This window comes from Lynx rufus, unplaced genomic scaffold (assembly GCF_022079265.1).
Source record: "Lynx rufus isolate CCGP_SWC_20201006 ecotype Redwood Valley unplaced genomic scaffold, mLynRuf1.p SCAF_18, whole genome shotgun sequence".
Taxonomy (NCBI): Eukaryota; Metazoa; Chordata; class Mammalia; order Carnivora; family Felidae; genus Lynx; species Lynx rufus.
In genome coordinates this window covers 23,315,840-23,329,761 of record NW_025814832.1, presented here as the reverse complement: position 1 = coordinate 23,329,761, position 13,922 = coordinate 23,315,840, and the positions used below count along the sequence as shown (strand labels likewise).

Genomic DNA, 13,922 nt, shown 5'->3' with positions numbered 1-13,922 from the left:
TGTCCCAAAAATAAATAAATGTTGAAAAAAAAAATTAAAAAAAAAAAAAAAGAAAAAAAAAGAAAAAGGGCCTGGGGAGGAGGGAGTCTCCCGCCCCTGGCCCCTGCCGCTCCCCCCCCACCCCCCATAAGGGTGTCCAAAGCAATAAACAGCAGGAAAGGAGGAAGGCGGCAGAGTAGAAGCCCTTCTGGAAGCTATTGAGAAGTTACGTTCTCTGCTCACGTCTCTGTCGCGCTGAGTCCGGGCACATGGTTCTCAGGCCTCACTGTTCTTACAGCAAAGAAATAGGAAGAGACACCCTGAGATAGAGGGTGCCGGGGCAGGGGCTAGGGAGCTGGGCTAGATGGGAGCTTCGCGGCTATCACCAGGCTCTGGTGGGAGGTGAGAGGTGTAGCCCGGCCCATCACACTTGTCTGAGTGCTCTGGGGGAACGGGAAAGGACCAGACCCCCGCTGGGAGGCCCTGGGAGGAGGGGGAGCAGGTGCAGGGGCGGCGGAGGGGGGGGGGGCGGTGGGAGGGGGAGAGGAAATGCAGAATTCAGGTCAGAGACTGGCCTGCCGAGGTCTCTTGGGCAGCTCTCCTTGGCCAGGTGGTGAGCCCAGGGATTAAACTGAGCGCAGAGGGTAAAGCACAGAGAACGGGAGTGCTCCCCACCACTGCTGTTTCTGCGTCTAGTTCCTAGAAGGATTTCGGATGGGTCACTGGCTCGTTTCTCAACAGTCGGTCGGCTTTCCCTCCCCACCATCCAAAATACATCCGACTTGGCCCCCTCAAAGGCCAAGTCCTTTCCGCATCAAAGCAAAACAGAGTAAGCAACACAAACCGACCTCAGAGCAACCTGGGGCCATCGGAACACAAAAACATAAAAAAGCGAACTCACGCTCAAGGAAGGCAACTGCACGCGCGTAGCATGTGACATCTGTCCGCTGCCAACAGGCTGGTGGGCAGGCCTATGGCTCCCAGTCAGAAATGGGGGGGGGGGGTGGTACCAAAAGCCACGGGGGAAAAGTGAACTGATCTGCACCCACGTGGCCTCCGAAGAGCCCATCTCATGACCACCCCTCACCTGGCACGACTTGAGATTCATTTCATTTCAGGCGGGGGACGGATCTGGGACACAGCCCAAGGTGGTGCTTTCTGAAACCGAAGCATTTTCTGCCTCGCTGGAGAGTCTGTCCCAGCTGGCGACGCACACACGTGCACACGCCAGCTCTAGAATGCTCGGTTCTGATCCCACGGCTCCCACAAACAGAACCACGAACCCTTTTAAGGCTGGGCTGGAAGGCCTGGGTGTCATTTATTGACGGCAATTTACACACATTCGCTTTCTTCCCAAGGTCGCCTCCTTCAAAGCGTAGGCACAGAGCCCTCGAGAAGGGCAGTCTCTGGACGAGGGAGCCAGGAGCACAGGATGCACGTCTTTGGCAGGCACGTTCGGCCCCCGGCAGGATGCAATCCTTCAAGCTGGAATCCGTCGGGTGTCCTGAGACACCGAGGTGGGGGGTGGACAGGAAGCCTTCGGCCGGACTCACATCTCAGTCCAGGCCCGCTCGCTCGCTGTCCAAGCCCGTCCCAGTTGCAGGACCCTGGGGGGGGTGGGGGGGAGGCAGCGAATCAGGCCCACCCACCGTCACAGGGGCAGATTCTTCAAGCTGTTCACACCTGCTTCCGCCGGCCCCACAGTTCGAGAGCATCAGCCTTACGGCAAGAGACAGATTACTTCCTCTCTGACCCTCCCTGGCACCTCTTCAGCCGGGCCTGTGTCGGAACCGCCGGAAAACACGGAGACCCGTGCTGTGCACGACAGCCCTTTCTTCTGCCCCGGGCTGCGTAGGCACTTGGCAATCTGGGGGAAGGAGGTGGCTCAGAAAGTGGGTGGAAATGGGAAGAATGAGAAAGCTTCGTCTGCTAGAGTAATTAGAGATCTGAAGTGATTCCACTTTATTTCCTTCACTTTAAGCCAATCATGAAATTTCACAGTGATTTCTGGGGCAGGGGCAGAAGGACGGCGGTGTTCAGAATCCTCGGGGCTGTGGCCCAGGCGGCCCGAGGAGGCGCGGGCCGGGCAGGCCTCACTGGGGCAGCTGCAGGAGCACGGACTGCCCGGCCGGCAGGTAGGTGATGTTCCGGGAGCGCGAGAGCTGGTAGGCGATGTCCTCCGCGGCCTCCAGCTTGCGCAGCTCGATGAGGCCGTCGCCCGCGGTGGCGAGCGAGTTGGCGATCAGCTCGGCTGCCTTGGAGTCGCCCTCGGCAGAGATGATGGCCGCCTTCTTCTGCTGCTCAGCCTAAGAGAGTGGGGGGGTGGGGGGGAACCAGGATCACACTTGAGGGTGCTGAACGGCGGGCAGCGGCCTCAGAAGGACTCGGCGAGGCACCCTCACCGGCTCCTGAAGGAACTCTGGGAATCTCCCTCCTCCTCCTCCTCCTCCTCCCCCTCCAGGTGGGGTCAACAGGCACGTGCACCCAGTCCTCCGCTTTCCTGCAATGCAGCGCCACCTCTCATGGTTGCAGGGCTCTCTTTCTGTTGGCTGCGCAAGTATCTGTCTTATTTCAAAATTCTCGTTAACGTCAACGGCAATCCAGTCCGGCCACCTTACTCTGAGCCAGGAGGATCCAAGCCGCGGAAGACGGGAGGGAGAAAAAAAAGGCAGAACCCACCCTCAGGCTCACCTTTCCCTCCAGCCCCAAGTCGAAGGGACTTTCATCAAACAAATGAGATCCGTTTGATGAAAACAGGGCAGCTGGGGAGGAGCAGCACGTATGCGTGACGGGCCCTAGAGTCGCCCCTGAGCTAAGCTGGATCCTGACCGGGAGCCCAGGCAACCAACTGAATGAGATCTCCGAGGCTCTCCCCACCCGTTATTAGCGGGGGTGACGTCGATCAGCGGGGCACAACCTGTCCGAGGTCACGGGAGGCGGGTACCGTGTCAGCAAATGTTAAACGAGCACCTAATATTTCCAGGCATGGTCTTAGGCGTGTTCTAGGCTCTGGAGATTAGTGGGGGGGGGGGGGGGGGTGGGCAACAAAGTTCCCGTCCACGTGGAGTTTACACTCTCTAAAATCAAACGCTGGCCACCAATGCATCTCTCTACCTTGATTCAAAGGACGAAGGGTTCTTGGATTAGGACTAACCCGAGAAAAACCAGCAGCGGCGGGGGGGGGGGAAGCAACAGCAAGAAATAAATACACGTCTGCAAAGACCAGAAAAGCAGGCTGCTAGGCAACTATCTCCTGTCCCACCACACTCTGGCACATCTGGATGGACTCAGGGCCAGAAAAACACTTCAGTGACGATGGTGCATCTGGCCCAACATTTGATCCTTTTCGCTGTCAGCTTTCACTTGTGTGACCACGGTTAAAAACGACTTCTCAGTGAAGCTGAAAATATTCCAGGAGAAAACATTTTTATTGGGAGGAGGAGCGTTTTTGATCTTAGGGGAAGTGGAAGAAAAATTACCCTTCGGTGACTTCGGAACCTAAGTTCACATATCCCTGACTAGCCCCCAAAGACTCTGGAACCAATCGTAGGAGTGCGGTTCCTTCAATCCCCTTCCGAGGATCCGGGAAAAAGAGATGACAGATGATGAGTTTCCAGGCCACCCAGCAAACGGGGAGGCTGAGCACAGGAGAAAGGGGAGAGAGGCCCCTGCCATCTGGTTGAACACTCACCTTCTCCACCACAAATCTGGCCCTCTCCGCTTCCTGCTGGGCCACCTGTTTGGCCTCTACTGCTTCTGTGAACTCCTTCCCGAAGGTCAGATGCGTCTAAGGGGACAGAGGGAGCGCGAGATGAGGCGGTGGAATTGTTCAGGCAGCGCTGCCGCGAGGCCCCCATGGCCGCTGGAAGGAAGGGGCCAGGAATGGCTCTAGCAGCTGGAGGCCTCTGTGAGGCCAGAACGCCCTTCCACCTCCACATCCGGGTCCAAACCGAGGGCACACCCCGGAAGCCTCGGCTGCCTCGACGGCTCCCGCACGTCATTCTGTCACCCTCGGCGAGGAGATCTGAAGCAGACAACCACCCGTGGGCACCAGAAGGCACCTACTCAAGTGACCACCTCCCAAGGGGAGGAGGCTGCGGGTTCTAGGACCCCCGTCCTCCGACTAGGGCCCATCCTTTGGTGGCCTGTTGGAAGCCCCCAGAGAGGCCAGATGGAAAACTGAGCCCCTGAGAGTGAAGGAGGCAGCCGGTTCTCAGGGATTCAAGGGCGTGATGCTCTCCGCTTATGGATTAACCATCCCCGTCTTTCTCACGGAAGCCCCACCACCAAACAGGAAGAGGGTGAAAAATGGTGGAACGCGAATCACGGCATTCCCTATGTGTGAGCGCTTCTGGTAAAGGGTTTAGGAGGGAAGGCAGGTAAAGCTATTGCTTAGGGTGAGGGCTTACAGTGGACTACCCACAGACCTTCCCTAAGAACACGTACAACCGAGACTTGGCTGAGGCGACGGTCTGCAATGACGGCAGAAGACAGTGGGAACAGAGCTCAACTCTTAATGCCGAGACTAGAGCGACTTACTTATTATTTAAGCCACATTTTATTAAAAAGGAAGAAATAAAGGGAAGAATGGCACTGGTTTTGCTACCAAATTCTATTTGCTTCATCCCCTCCCCCCACCCTCCCAACCTCTGCTTTTAAAAAAAGGAGGGGCGCCCGGGGGGGCTCGGTCGGTTGAACGTCTGACTTCGGCTCCCGTCATGATCTCACGGTTTGTGAGTTCGAGCCCCACGTCGGGCTCTGTGCCGACGGCTCGGAGCCTGGAGCCTGCTTCGGAATCTGTGTCTCCTTCTCTCTCTGCCCCTCCCCAACTTGTGCTCTGTCTCTCTATGTCTCTCAAAAAATAAATGCAAAAAAAAAAATTTTTTTTAATTAAAAAAAAAAAAAAAAGGAAAAGCAGGGGCGCCTGGGTGGCTCAGTCGGTTGAGTGTCCGACTTTGGCTCAGGTCACGAACTTGCGGTTCGTGAGCTCGAGGCCCGCATCGGGCTCTGTGCTGGTGGCTCAGAGCCTGGAGCCTGCTTCGGATTCTGTGTCTCCCTCTCTCTCTGTTCCTCCCCAGCTCGCATTCTGTCTCTCTCTCTCTCTCAAAAATAAATAAAGATTAAAAAAAAAAAAAAAGAGAAAAAAGGGAGAAACATAAGCAGCTCAACACTTCTCCTCGAGAGTAAATCCTAGTCCCGCTGCCTTCCACAACTTGTAACGCTCCTCACTCTTCCAACTGCAGCTGTTCTACTCTGCCTGTTCCATTTCTGGACTCGTGTTCAAAGCCCGGGGAAGAAAACGCGGTCCTGAGAAATTTAAAATGAAATGTGTAACTAAGGAATAAAGTTCCTTTCTAAAAGGGCCAGGTGAGGGCAGCAAATCCCCCCCGGAAATCTAATTTTCTCCTCACACCTCTTAGATATGGTTTCTTGTGGTCAGCTCGCATTTCCCCCGAATGGAGTATGTGGTTAAAAGTCTAGCAGAACACCAAGCTTCTCCTTAGGTTTTGACTTAGCACTGCCTCACAGGCGAGGCGTTTAGGTTAACAGTAGGTGGGAGCTGCTGGGGTTAGAGGGGAATGGCTGCAGCCTGGCATCCCGCCAGCAGAGGGAGCCCGCAACTGAAACAAGGGGGAGCGGGGCGCCCCGAGGTCAGTGCTGGGTGTCTGGAGAGGACTGTTTAAACAGCTGCACAGACGCCGAGAGGGAAACGGCGCCTTTCCCTAGCGACGCACAGGAGAACGAACAGGAAACCCTCTACCTCGCCACCCGAACAAATCACTCCCAGTGATTTTTCCCAGGGCATCTAGAAACACGACCCCTTCCCCATCACCCTCCTTGATCTGAAATGCTATCCTGCCTGTATTGCTTTCTGAGTCATGGCATTCGGTGTCATATAAATACACGCACTCTACGGTCCCGAGAGGATAACTTACACCTCAGAGATGTCCCCTGCACCCCATACTGGGCTTTGGGGAACAGAACCATTCATTCACACTCTATCCCCTTTCACCGGGGGTTCCCAGAGCCCACCTCACTGAGCTTCAGACCCTAAATGTGAGGACATCCCAAGGGGTCAGGCTGGGAGGTGTGCACTAGGGAGGAAAACTGTGAGCCTTCTCTAGTCTCGCTAGGCAGCTTCTTCCGGCATCCAACAGGGTTAACAAGACACTACTTCTCAGGGAGCTCTGGGGAACACTCACAGTTTGGAGGAGGTGAAAAATCTAGTGGTTAGGGACCCTACCATTGGGTAGGGCTAGAAGTCAAAAGAAAAATGTGGGGGGGGGGGGGCGCCTGGGTGGCTGAGCCGGGCGAACGTCCCAACTTCAGCTAAGGTCATGATCTCACGGTTCGTGGGTTCAAGCCCCTCATGGGGCTCTGCGCTGATGGTGCGGAGTCCACTCGGGATTCTCTATCTCCCTGTCTCTCTGTGCCTCCCCGGCATCATGCTCTCTCTCAAAAATAAGTAGGAAAAGGAAAAGGAAAAGGAAAAGGAAAAGGAAAAGGAAAAGGAAAAGGAAAAGGAAAAGGAAAAGGAAAAGGAAGAAAAGGAAAGGAAAGGCAAGGAAAGAAAAGGCAAGGCAAGAAAAGAAAAGAAAAGAAAAGAAAAAAGAAAAGAAAAGAAAAAGAAGAAAAAAAAGGAAAAGAAGTATGTGTGTGGCAGAGGGAAAGGAAAACAACTCTCATCTGAAAACAAACCCACGGAGACCGTCTCACAGTCGAGAAGTTTCCATGTTTTCAAGTCGCCTGTCTGGGCACGTGGAAGGCAGGACCTACTAGCGTCCACCCGGAAATGGGGCCAAGCACCTGAACAAGAACCGCAGCCCCTCCCTCGCAGGCTCCCCCCCCAACAAGCATCTTACCAAGGACACGTCATCCAGGATGAGCCCAAAGGTTGCTGCTCGCTCTGTGAGGTCATCGCTCACCTGCCTGGAGACCAACTCTCTCTGGGTGATCAGTTCCCCGGCATCGAAGCGAGCCTGGTTCCAAGGGAGGGCGATGAGGAAGCAGAGAGGGCAGGAGGGAAAAGGAGGAGCCACATCCCAAGCCTCCCGCCACCGCGCTCTTCCTGGCACCTGTCTATCTCTGGGGGACCGCACTCTAGGCTGAGGCCCCGTCACTCACCACCACGGACTTGAGGATCTCCGTCGTGATGGACGGTAGCACCCGTTCATCGTAGTCCTCCCCGATGCTGGTGAAGATGCGGGGAAGCTGGCTGGCGACTGGCCGGAAAAGGATGCGCAGGGTGATGTTGACATTCTGTAAATCTTAGGGTAGGGGACAAAGGCCGGAGTTAGCGATCAAAACCACTCCTATGTGACCCCTCCTACCCCAAGGGTGCCACAATTGCTGCGTCAAGTTGCTGATTTTAAGACCCTAGAGGGCAGGGGCCCCTACGCACAGCTTCCTGGTTAGCGAACCCAGCAGAGCCCCGGAGTCAGGAATTCTTAAAAGTTCCTGGGGAGGACAGCTTCTCAGTCTGTCCTGAATGAATGTCCTCTGATAAAAGCAATTCCGAGTACGTGCGTGACAGGTACCGCGGGACAGTGGAACAGTGCGTGTTTTAATGAAACAGGCCAATGCCAAGAGTTTTAGCGTGAAGCCTTTCCAAGGCCCCACTCAGGAGTCTGCCCTGGAGAGGTTCTCGTGGGCCCAGCGGAGACAGTCCACTCTGGCTGGACCGGCAGTCAGTCCGAAGGCCTGGGCTGCAGTCCCGTCCTGTTTACTAACTGTGTGACCTCAGCCTTAGCCAATCTCAGCTTATCTCCTGGTCTGTAAGAACGGGGGGTGATTTCATCTGCCTTCCAGGAACGCTAGGGGAAAGCGAAGGAGAAATCAGACAGGACAGCGCTGGGTCAAATGCAAACAGATGGAAGGGGTTATCGGACTCATCTGGAACATGCTTCTCGTGACCTGATCCAGGCGAAGGGGGGGGGGGGGCGGGGAACAGGGGGCACAACATTAATTACAACGTCCCCTGACAGCTCAGGCCTGCCCAAGGCTAAAGCACGGTCAGCTTGCTTGCGGTCATCAATGACACGGACGCACGGGGAAGTTTTGACCCAGCCACCCAGGGAAGCGGGAGATGCACACACTCCTGATTTCTGGAAGTTCCTATCAACAGTTCTGAAGACGTCCTTACAACGCATCCTTACAAACAGGTGCCGCACAACAGCGAGCGCAATCCCTAAGAGGTGGGAAGTTGAGAGCTACGCTTTTAAGTTAAAATTTTATGTTTCTCGATTAACCCCACCCTTTGATCTCCCTTTTGTAGGACGCGAGCCAGACCCAGTAGCCGCGAGCTACAGGCCAGGTTGCGAAATGCCAACTGACCTGTCCTCTCCTCTGCCCGACACAGGTCTCTCGCTAAAGTCCCAGCTCAAGCTAAGGTCCTCCCGGGAGCCTGCGCAGCCACCTGTGGGGGCGAGCTGTTTTCTTCTCCACTCGCCTCCACCCCACGCCCTTGCCTGCAGGACAAGCCACGCGTACCGTAACTGTCTGTCCACACGTCTACGTCCCTAGCGACACTGAGCTCCCCAGGGGCCCCCGCTTTAGTCACCTCTGAAATCTCCGAACCACCCCCACCCTGCGACCCAGCCTGACACCTGGCACGGTCACCGTAAGCACACATCGGCCAGGGAATGGCACCCAAGGCCTCGAGTGTTCCCCAGATAATAAACCCAGCAGCCACACGACCCTCACCTTTCGCCGTGCAGAAAGATCCCTGCTATTCTGTTTACTGCCTGGGCACCCCTGTGGGTAGGATGGCAGGAGAGCAGTGAGGGCAATTTGTTTGGGGCTCGCCGGGAACCCAGCGGCATGCCAGACACAGGAGACCGCCCTCAGGGACCCGGCCCCAGCCCGTGGGAGGCCAGCACTGCTGGAGACAGAGGCCCTGGAGAACAAGGCCAAGGGGAAGCCGGCTATGAAGGCACAGGGGATGGCTGGAGACCGGCTGACATCGTCACCCTGGGGAACGAGAACTGACCGGAAGGGGTGACTGATGGAACAGAGGCACATCCGGCATATTCTTTAAGACTGGAGCGCTCCGAGACTCTTGAAGCCTATCTTTGTGGATCTCCCTAAATTTGTACAGCTGTCTGTGCGCTGTACATATTTCTCTGAATCCGTGTTAAAATCTCTCCAGGAGGAATTTACAAGGGAGTTCTCCGGGGAGGTCCGGCCTCTTCTGGATCCTACGGTAACCCTTCCACATGCTACCTCGCGGGACCCACGGGCAAGACTCACCTTTTTTTTTTTTTTTTTTTTTTTTTATAAATACTCTGCTTAGCATTCTTTTTTTTTTTTTGAATTTCTTCTTTTAATGTTTTATTTATTTTTGAGACAGGGAGAGACAGAGCATGAACAGGGGAGGGTCAGAGAGAGGGAGACACAGAATCTGAAACAGGCTCCAGGCTCTGAGCTGTCAGCACAGAGCCCGACGCGGGGCTCGAACTCACGGACCGCGAGATCATGACCTAAGCCGAAGTCGGCCGCGTAACCGACTGAGCCACGCAGGCGCCCGAGACTCACCTTTGCTACCAGTGATAACTGGCACGTTACGCGGTCGAGAGCGGCAATCAAAGATGATAGGTTTCTGTACCCAAGGGATGAGGAAGTGAGTCCCTTCTCCCACCACAATGTCCTGCACTCCACGGAACCGGTCAAAGATGACAGCTCTGTGCCCAGCGTCCACTAGGAGTGAAGGAGAACAAGTCAGAAAAAAAAAAAATCCCTTCGCCTCTTAACCAAAAAGGCTACCTCTGAAAGCTCCTTGGCGCTTTCTTGTTATTTTTTTTTTTTTTAAGTCTCCCCTCTCCCGGCTCCATCTTGCCACACTTCTGCCTCTAGAGGCTTCCACGCAGCTGCAGAACTCAGCCATCCCTTCCCACCCCACGGTCTTCCCAAGGGCTCTGGTAACAGGATCGATTCCTCAGCATCCTTTCCCTGGAAACTGGCGGCCACTGTTCCGATTAACCATCCCACCCGCCAACACGTTTCCAGGAAATCACCTCCCCAAACTTCGTTCCCAAACTCACCAAGGTCTTTACCGTCCCATCCTGGTTCCAATTTAAGCCAGTGCTCCCAGAAGCTGCACCCTAACCTAGCCACGGAACCCCTAACATTTGGAAGGTCCCACTCTTTCCAAGGGCACAGTTTCTCTCAGGCTTTAAGGATTTCTGGGTTCAGAGAGAAATCAGTGACGGTGATTACTCTCCAGTTGTGCTGCGGACATCAGAGCATAAAGCAGCGCCGTTTAAACCAAGTTAAGCTTTTCTCGTCGGCGGCTCTGTGTCTCTGCCTCAGGAGACTTCAGAGTTGCTCCAAAGATCTTCGCTCTAGACTTATCCTCCTCTTGCTAGATAGTCACGCACGAGGGAGGTCCATCTATCGCCGCTTTCCAATCACGAAAGCTAGAGACTACCGGAGTTGGAGGGAGTCTTAGACATAAACCAGTTTCGTCCTATTGCTTGACCAATGAAGAAGCTGAGGCCTGGGGCGGGAGTTGGGGGGGGAGGGGATGGCTCGCCTAAGGTCGCACAGGAAAGCAGACAAAAAGCCAGCAGGAGCCCCTGTCGCGCTGTTAAAAGCTGGGCGATGCGCCTCAAAAGGTATTTTGTCTGGAACGACCCAATTGCAGCAGAGCCAAAGATCCGGCTCCAGACAAGGTCACCGAAGGTCTAAAGCCCTCGCTGGGTTACTTCACACGCGGCCGAGGGATCCAATGAGCTCTCTCCACGGGGTCTCCCGTGAGACCCCGACACTCGGCCGCAGCGTCACTTCAAACCAACAAGAGTAGCTGGAAATGTCCGACCGGCACGTGGTCTGGGAGGCTCTTTGTGAACAAAGGCTCGCAGAGGACCTGCGGCCACGAGGGCAGAGGATCTAGTGACAAGGCAACCGTATGGTGTGGGATGGCAGGTGAGCCCCCCCTTGGTCTCACACACGTTCACAGTCAACAGCTGCCATCACAAGTGTGACACGGGCCACGCAGGCCAATGGAAATCCGGCAAAAGGCAGTGCCCCACCACCACCCCTCGGAGCCTCACCATTATACAAGGCAGAGTTCACCACTCCTCCTGCCACGGCTAAGGCCAGGCCGAACTTGCCGATGGACTCAAACACTTTGGCAGCCATGTCGCCTCCTGCTGGACCCCACTCACACCTACGGCGGGGGGCGGGGACAAAACAAAACAGCTTGATCCCGAAATCCGTAAGAGAAAGCCCTCTCTGAGGCACCATATTCACTTCCCAGGCGGGCTCGCTATTTATTTCTCCACTCTTGAGAGCTCAAAATCACGCACTGAAGGCCACCTAATAAATAACTCTACAGCTTGGAGAAGTGTACTATCAATTCTTCTGCTTTAAAATTTTTTCCATCTCTGGGGCGCCCGGGTGGCTCAGGCAGTTAGGCGGCCGACTGTTCAGCTCGGGTCATGATCTCACAGTCCGTGAGTTCGAGCCCCGCGTCGGGCTCTGTGCTGACAGCTCAGAGCCCGGAGCCTGCTTCGGATTCTGTGTCTCCCTCTCTCTCTGCCCCTCCCCTGCTCATGCTCTGTCTCTGTCTCAGAAATGAAAACATTAAAAAAAAAATTTTAAATTTTTTCCATTTCTTGGGAATGCAAGCTGGTGCAGCCACTGTGGAAAACAGTATGGAGGTTCCTCAAAAAACTAAAAATAGAACTACCCTACGGCCCAGCAATAGCACTACTAGGTATTTATCCAAGGGATACAGGTGTGCTGTTTTGAAGGGACACGTGCCCCCCCATGTTTATAGCAGCGCTATCGACAACAGCCAAAGTATGGAAAGAACCCAAATGTCCATCGAGAGATGAATGGATAAAGAAGATGTGGTATATATATATATACACAATGGAGTATTACTCAGCAATCAAAAAGAATGAAATCTTGCCATTTGCAACTACGTGGATGGAACTGGAGGGTATTATGCTAAGTGAAATTAGTCAGAGAAAGACAATTATCATATGAATTCACTCATATGAGGACTTTAAGAGACAAAACAGATGAACATTAAGGGAAGGGAAGCAAAAATAATATAAAAACAGGGAGGGGGACAAAACAGAAGAGACTCATAAATATGGAAAACAAACGGAGGGTTACGGGAGGGGGTGTGGGAGGCGGCATGGGCTAAATGGGTAAGGGGCACTAAGGGATCTACTCCTGAAATCATTGTTGCACTATATGCTAACTAATTTGGATGTAAATTTTAAAAAATTAAAAATAAAATTAAAAAAAAATTTTTTTTCCCATTTGGGGACTGGGGCACTTGATTCAATAATGGGAATGAGACGTGGGCCTGACACCCACGGAGAACTCAGCACCACACTAAACCACCCTCCCATTTCCTGGGCAAGCAAGCCCCAAGACAAAGGCTTGCTTTGTGGTTGGTTCTGTGCAATTCTGGTTTGGAAAAGTAACTCCCAGAATGCGCTACATGGTGATTCCAACAGCAAAAGTAACAGTAACAGCTAGCTTTTATATCAGGAGGCAGTCTTCGAATGGCAATTATTTAATCCTCACACCGACCCCTATGAGGTAGGTTATTACAGATGAGGAAACTGAGGCACACAGCAAGGTTACAAGAGGAGACTAAGATCACACAGCTCTTTAGTGGTGGAACCAGGATTAGCACCTGGAGGTCTAATCCTGGCAGGCACAGCTTAACACCTCACTGTTAATATGGAAGCGGGAGGTGGGCGACATTCTGGGACCAAGATACCAGAAGAACCAAAGGAGCAAAAACGCTCTCCATAGCTGCATTGCAAGGGAGAACCCTGGAAGAAGTGGGAGGGCGGGGCTGAGGCGGGGTGGGCGGGAGCCCGACTGACCTAACTGGAATCTACTCCCGCACTTAATTTTTTTCTTAATTTCTTTTTAATGCTTATTTATTTGAGGGGGAAGCAGAAAGAGAGGAAGACACAGAATCAAGAGCAGGCTCCAGGCTCTGCGCTGACAGCACAGAGCCCATGTGGGGCTTGAACCCACGAACCCCGAGATCATGACCTGAGCTCAAGTCGGACAACCACCGGACTGAGCCACCCAGGCAGGGCCCTCCCCCCACCCCGCACTTAACTTTTTAATGCCCCGCCCCAGCGTCGTCGTCCACTTCAGATTCAAATCCTCCCTCCCGCCCGGCAAGACCTCAACTCCCGAATCTTCCTTGATCGCTCCCCGCGTATTTCCGTTTTCCTTTCCCGAGGCCAAGACACCCAGTCCCGACCTTTCCATTTCTAATACAGCTTCTGGATTGTTCCTCACCCCGCCCCCATACACACCTTCCTCGCTCGACGCAACCCCCGCTGGTCCCGGGGTCACACCCTCTCCCCTCCAACACGAGACGGACCCATGCACGCACCCCACCCGCCCAAATTGTGAACGAGAACGCAGCGGGGAGCTGCAGAGACGCCCGGATCGCGGCCGGAGCCGCTCCCCTCCATTCTCACCTGCTTCCACTCTGACCTCCACATGAATTCCCCAGCCACACGTACCACGCATGCGCTGCTCAGCTCTTTCTCTTCCCCGCCCCCCTTCCAAGATCCGGGCCTCCGATTGGTGGGGGAGAGCGCTGTGCGTTCTGGGAAGGGTGGCTTTCGGCCTGACCCCCTGTTCCCCGGCTCTTCCCAAATGAACTACGATTCCCAAAATGCCATTCGGTGTCTGGCCCGCGCTGAAAAGCCTTTCCTCTCTGGTGGTAAACACGGAGGGGTTGTCGCAAAGCCTTTTGGGGGCTGTAGTTTCTTGGGGTTACATGCACGTGCCTGTCTAGAACCGATGCTAGAACCTGCCAGGAGATGGGCCCTAGGGCCCCGGAAAGAGTGGCTGGGCGCGCGGCCGGTGGCAGGGATGGGCTGGGGCAAGTTTACAGCTCGTGAAGGAGGACGGGTGAGCACCTTGGAGAGAGTTGTGGTGAGATAACTGGC

General features: G+C 54.4%; 1 protein-coding gene across 2 annotated transcripts; it reads right to left on the bottom strand.

Moving 5' to 3' along the window:
* Window positions 1-1,264: 1,264 nt before the first annotated feature.
* Window positions 1,265-13,520, bottom strand: PHB1 (prohibitin 1). 2 transcript variants are annotated; one of them, XM_047081071.1, is made up of 7 exons: window positions 13,446-13,520; window positions 11,031-11,146; window positions 9,514-9,675; window positions 7,105-7,247; window positions 6,843-6,959; window positions 3,671-3,766; window positions 1,265-2,285 (listed from the first exon to the last, which is right to left on the bottom strand). In XM_047081071.1, exons 2-7 carry the CDS (start codon window positions 11,116-11,118, stop codon window positions 2,073-2,075), a joined length of 819 nt encoding a protein of 272 aa, XP_046937027.1. In that variant the 5' UTR covers window positions 11,119-11,146; window positions 13,446-13,520; the 3' UTR covers window positions 1,265-2,072. The 2 variants fall into 2 exon arrangements, with proteins under 2 accessions (XP_046937027.1, XP_046937028.1); XM_047081072.1 differs by lacking the exon at window positions 1,265-2,285 and adding an exon at window positions 2,292-3,379.
* Window positions 13,521-13,922: the final 402 nt, after the last annotated feature.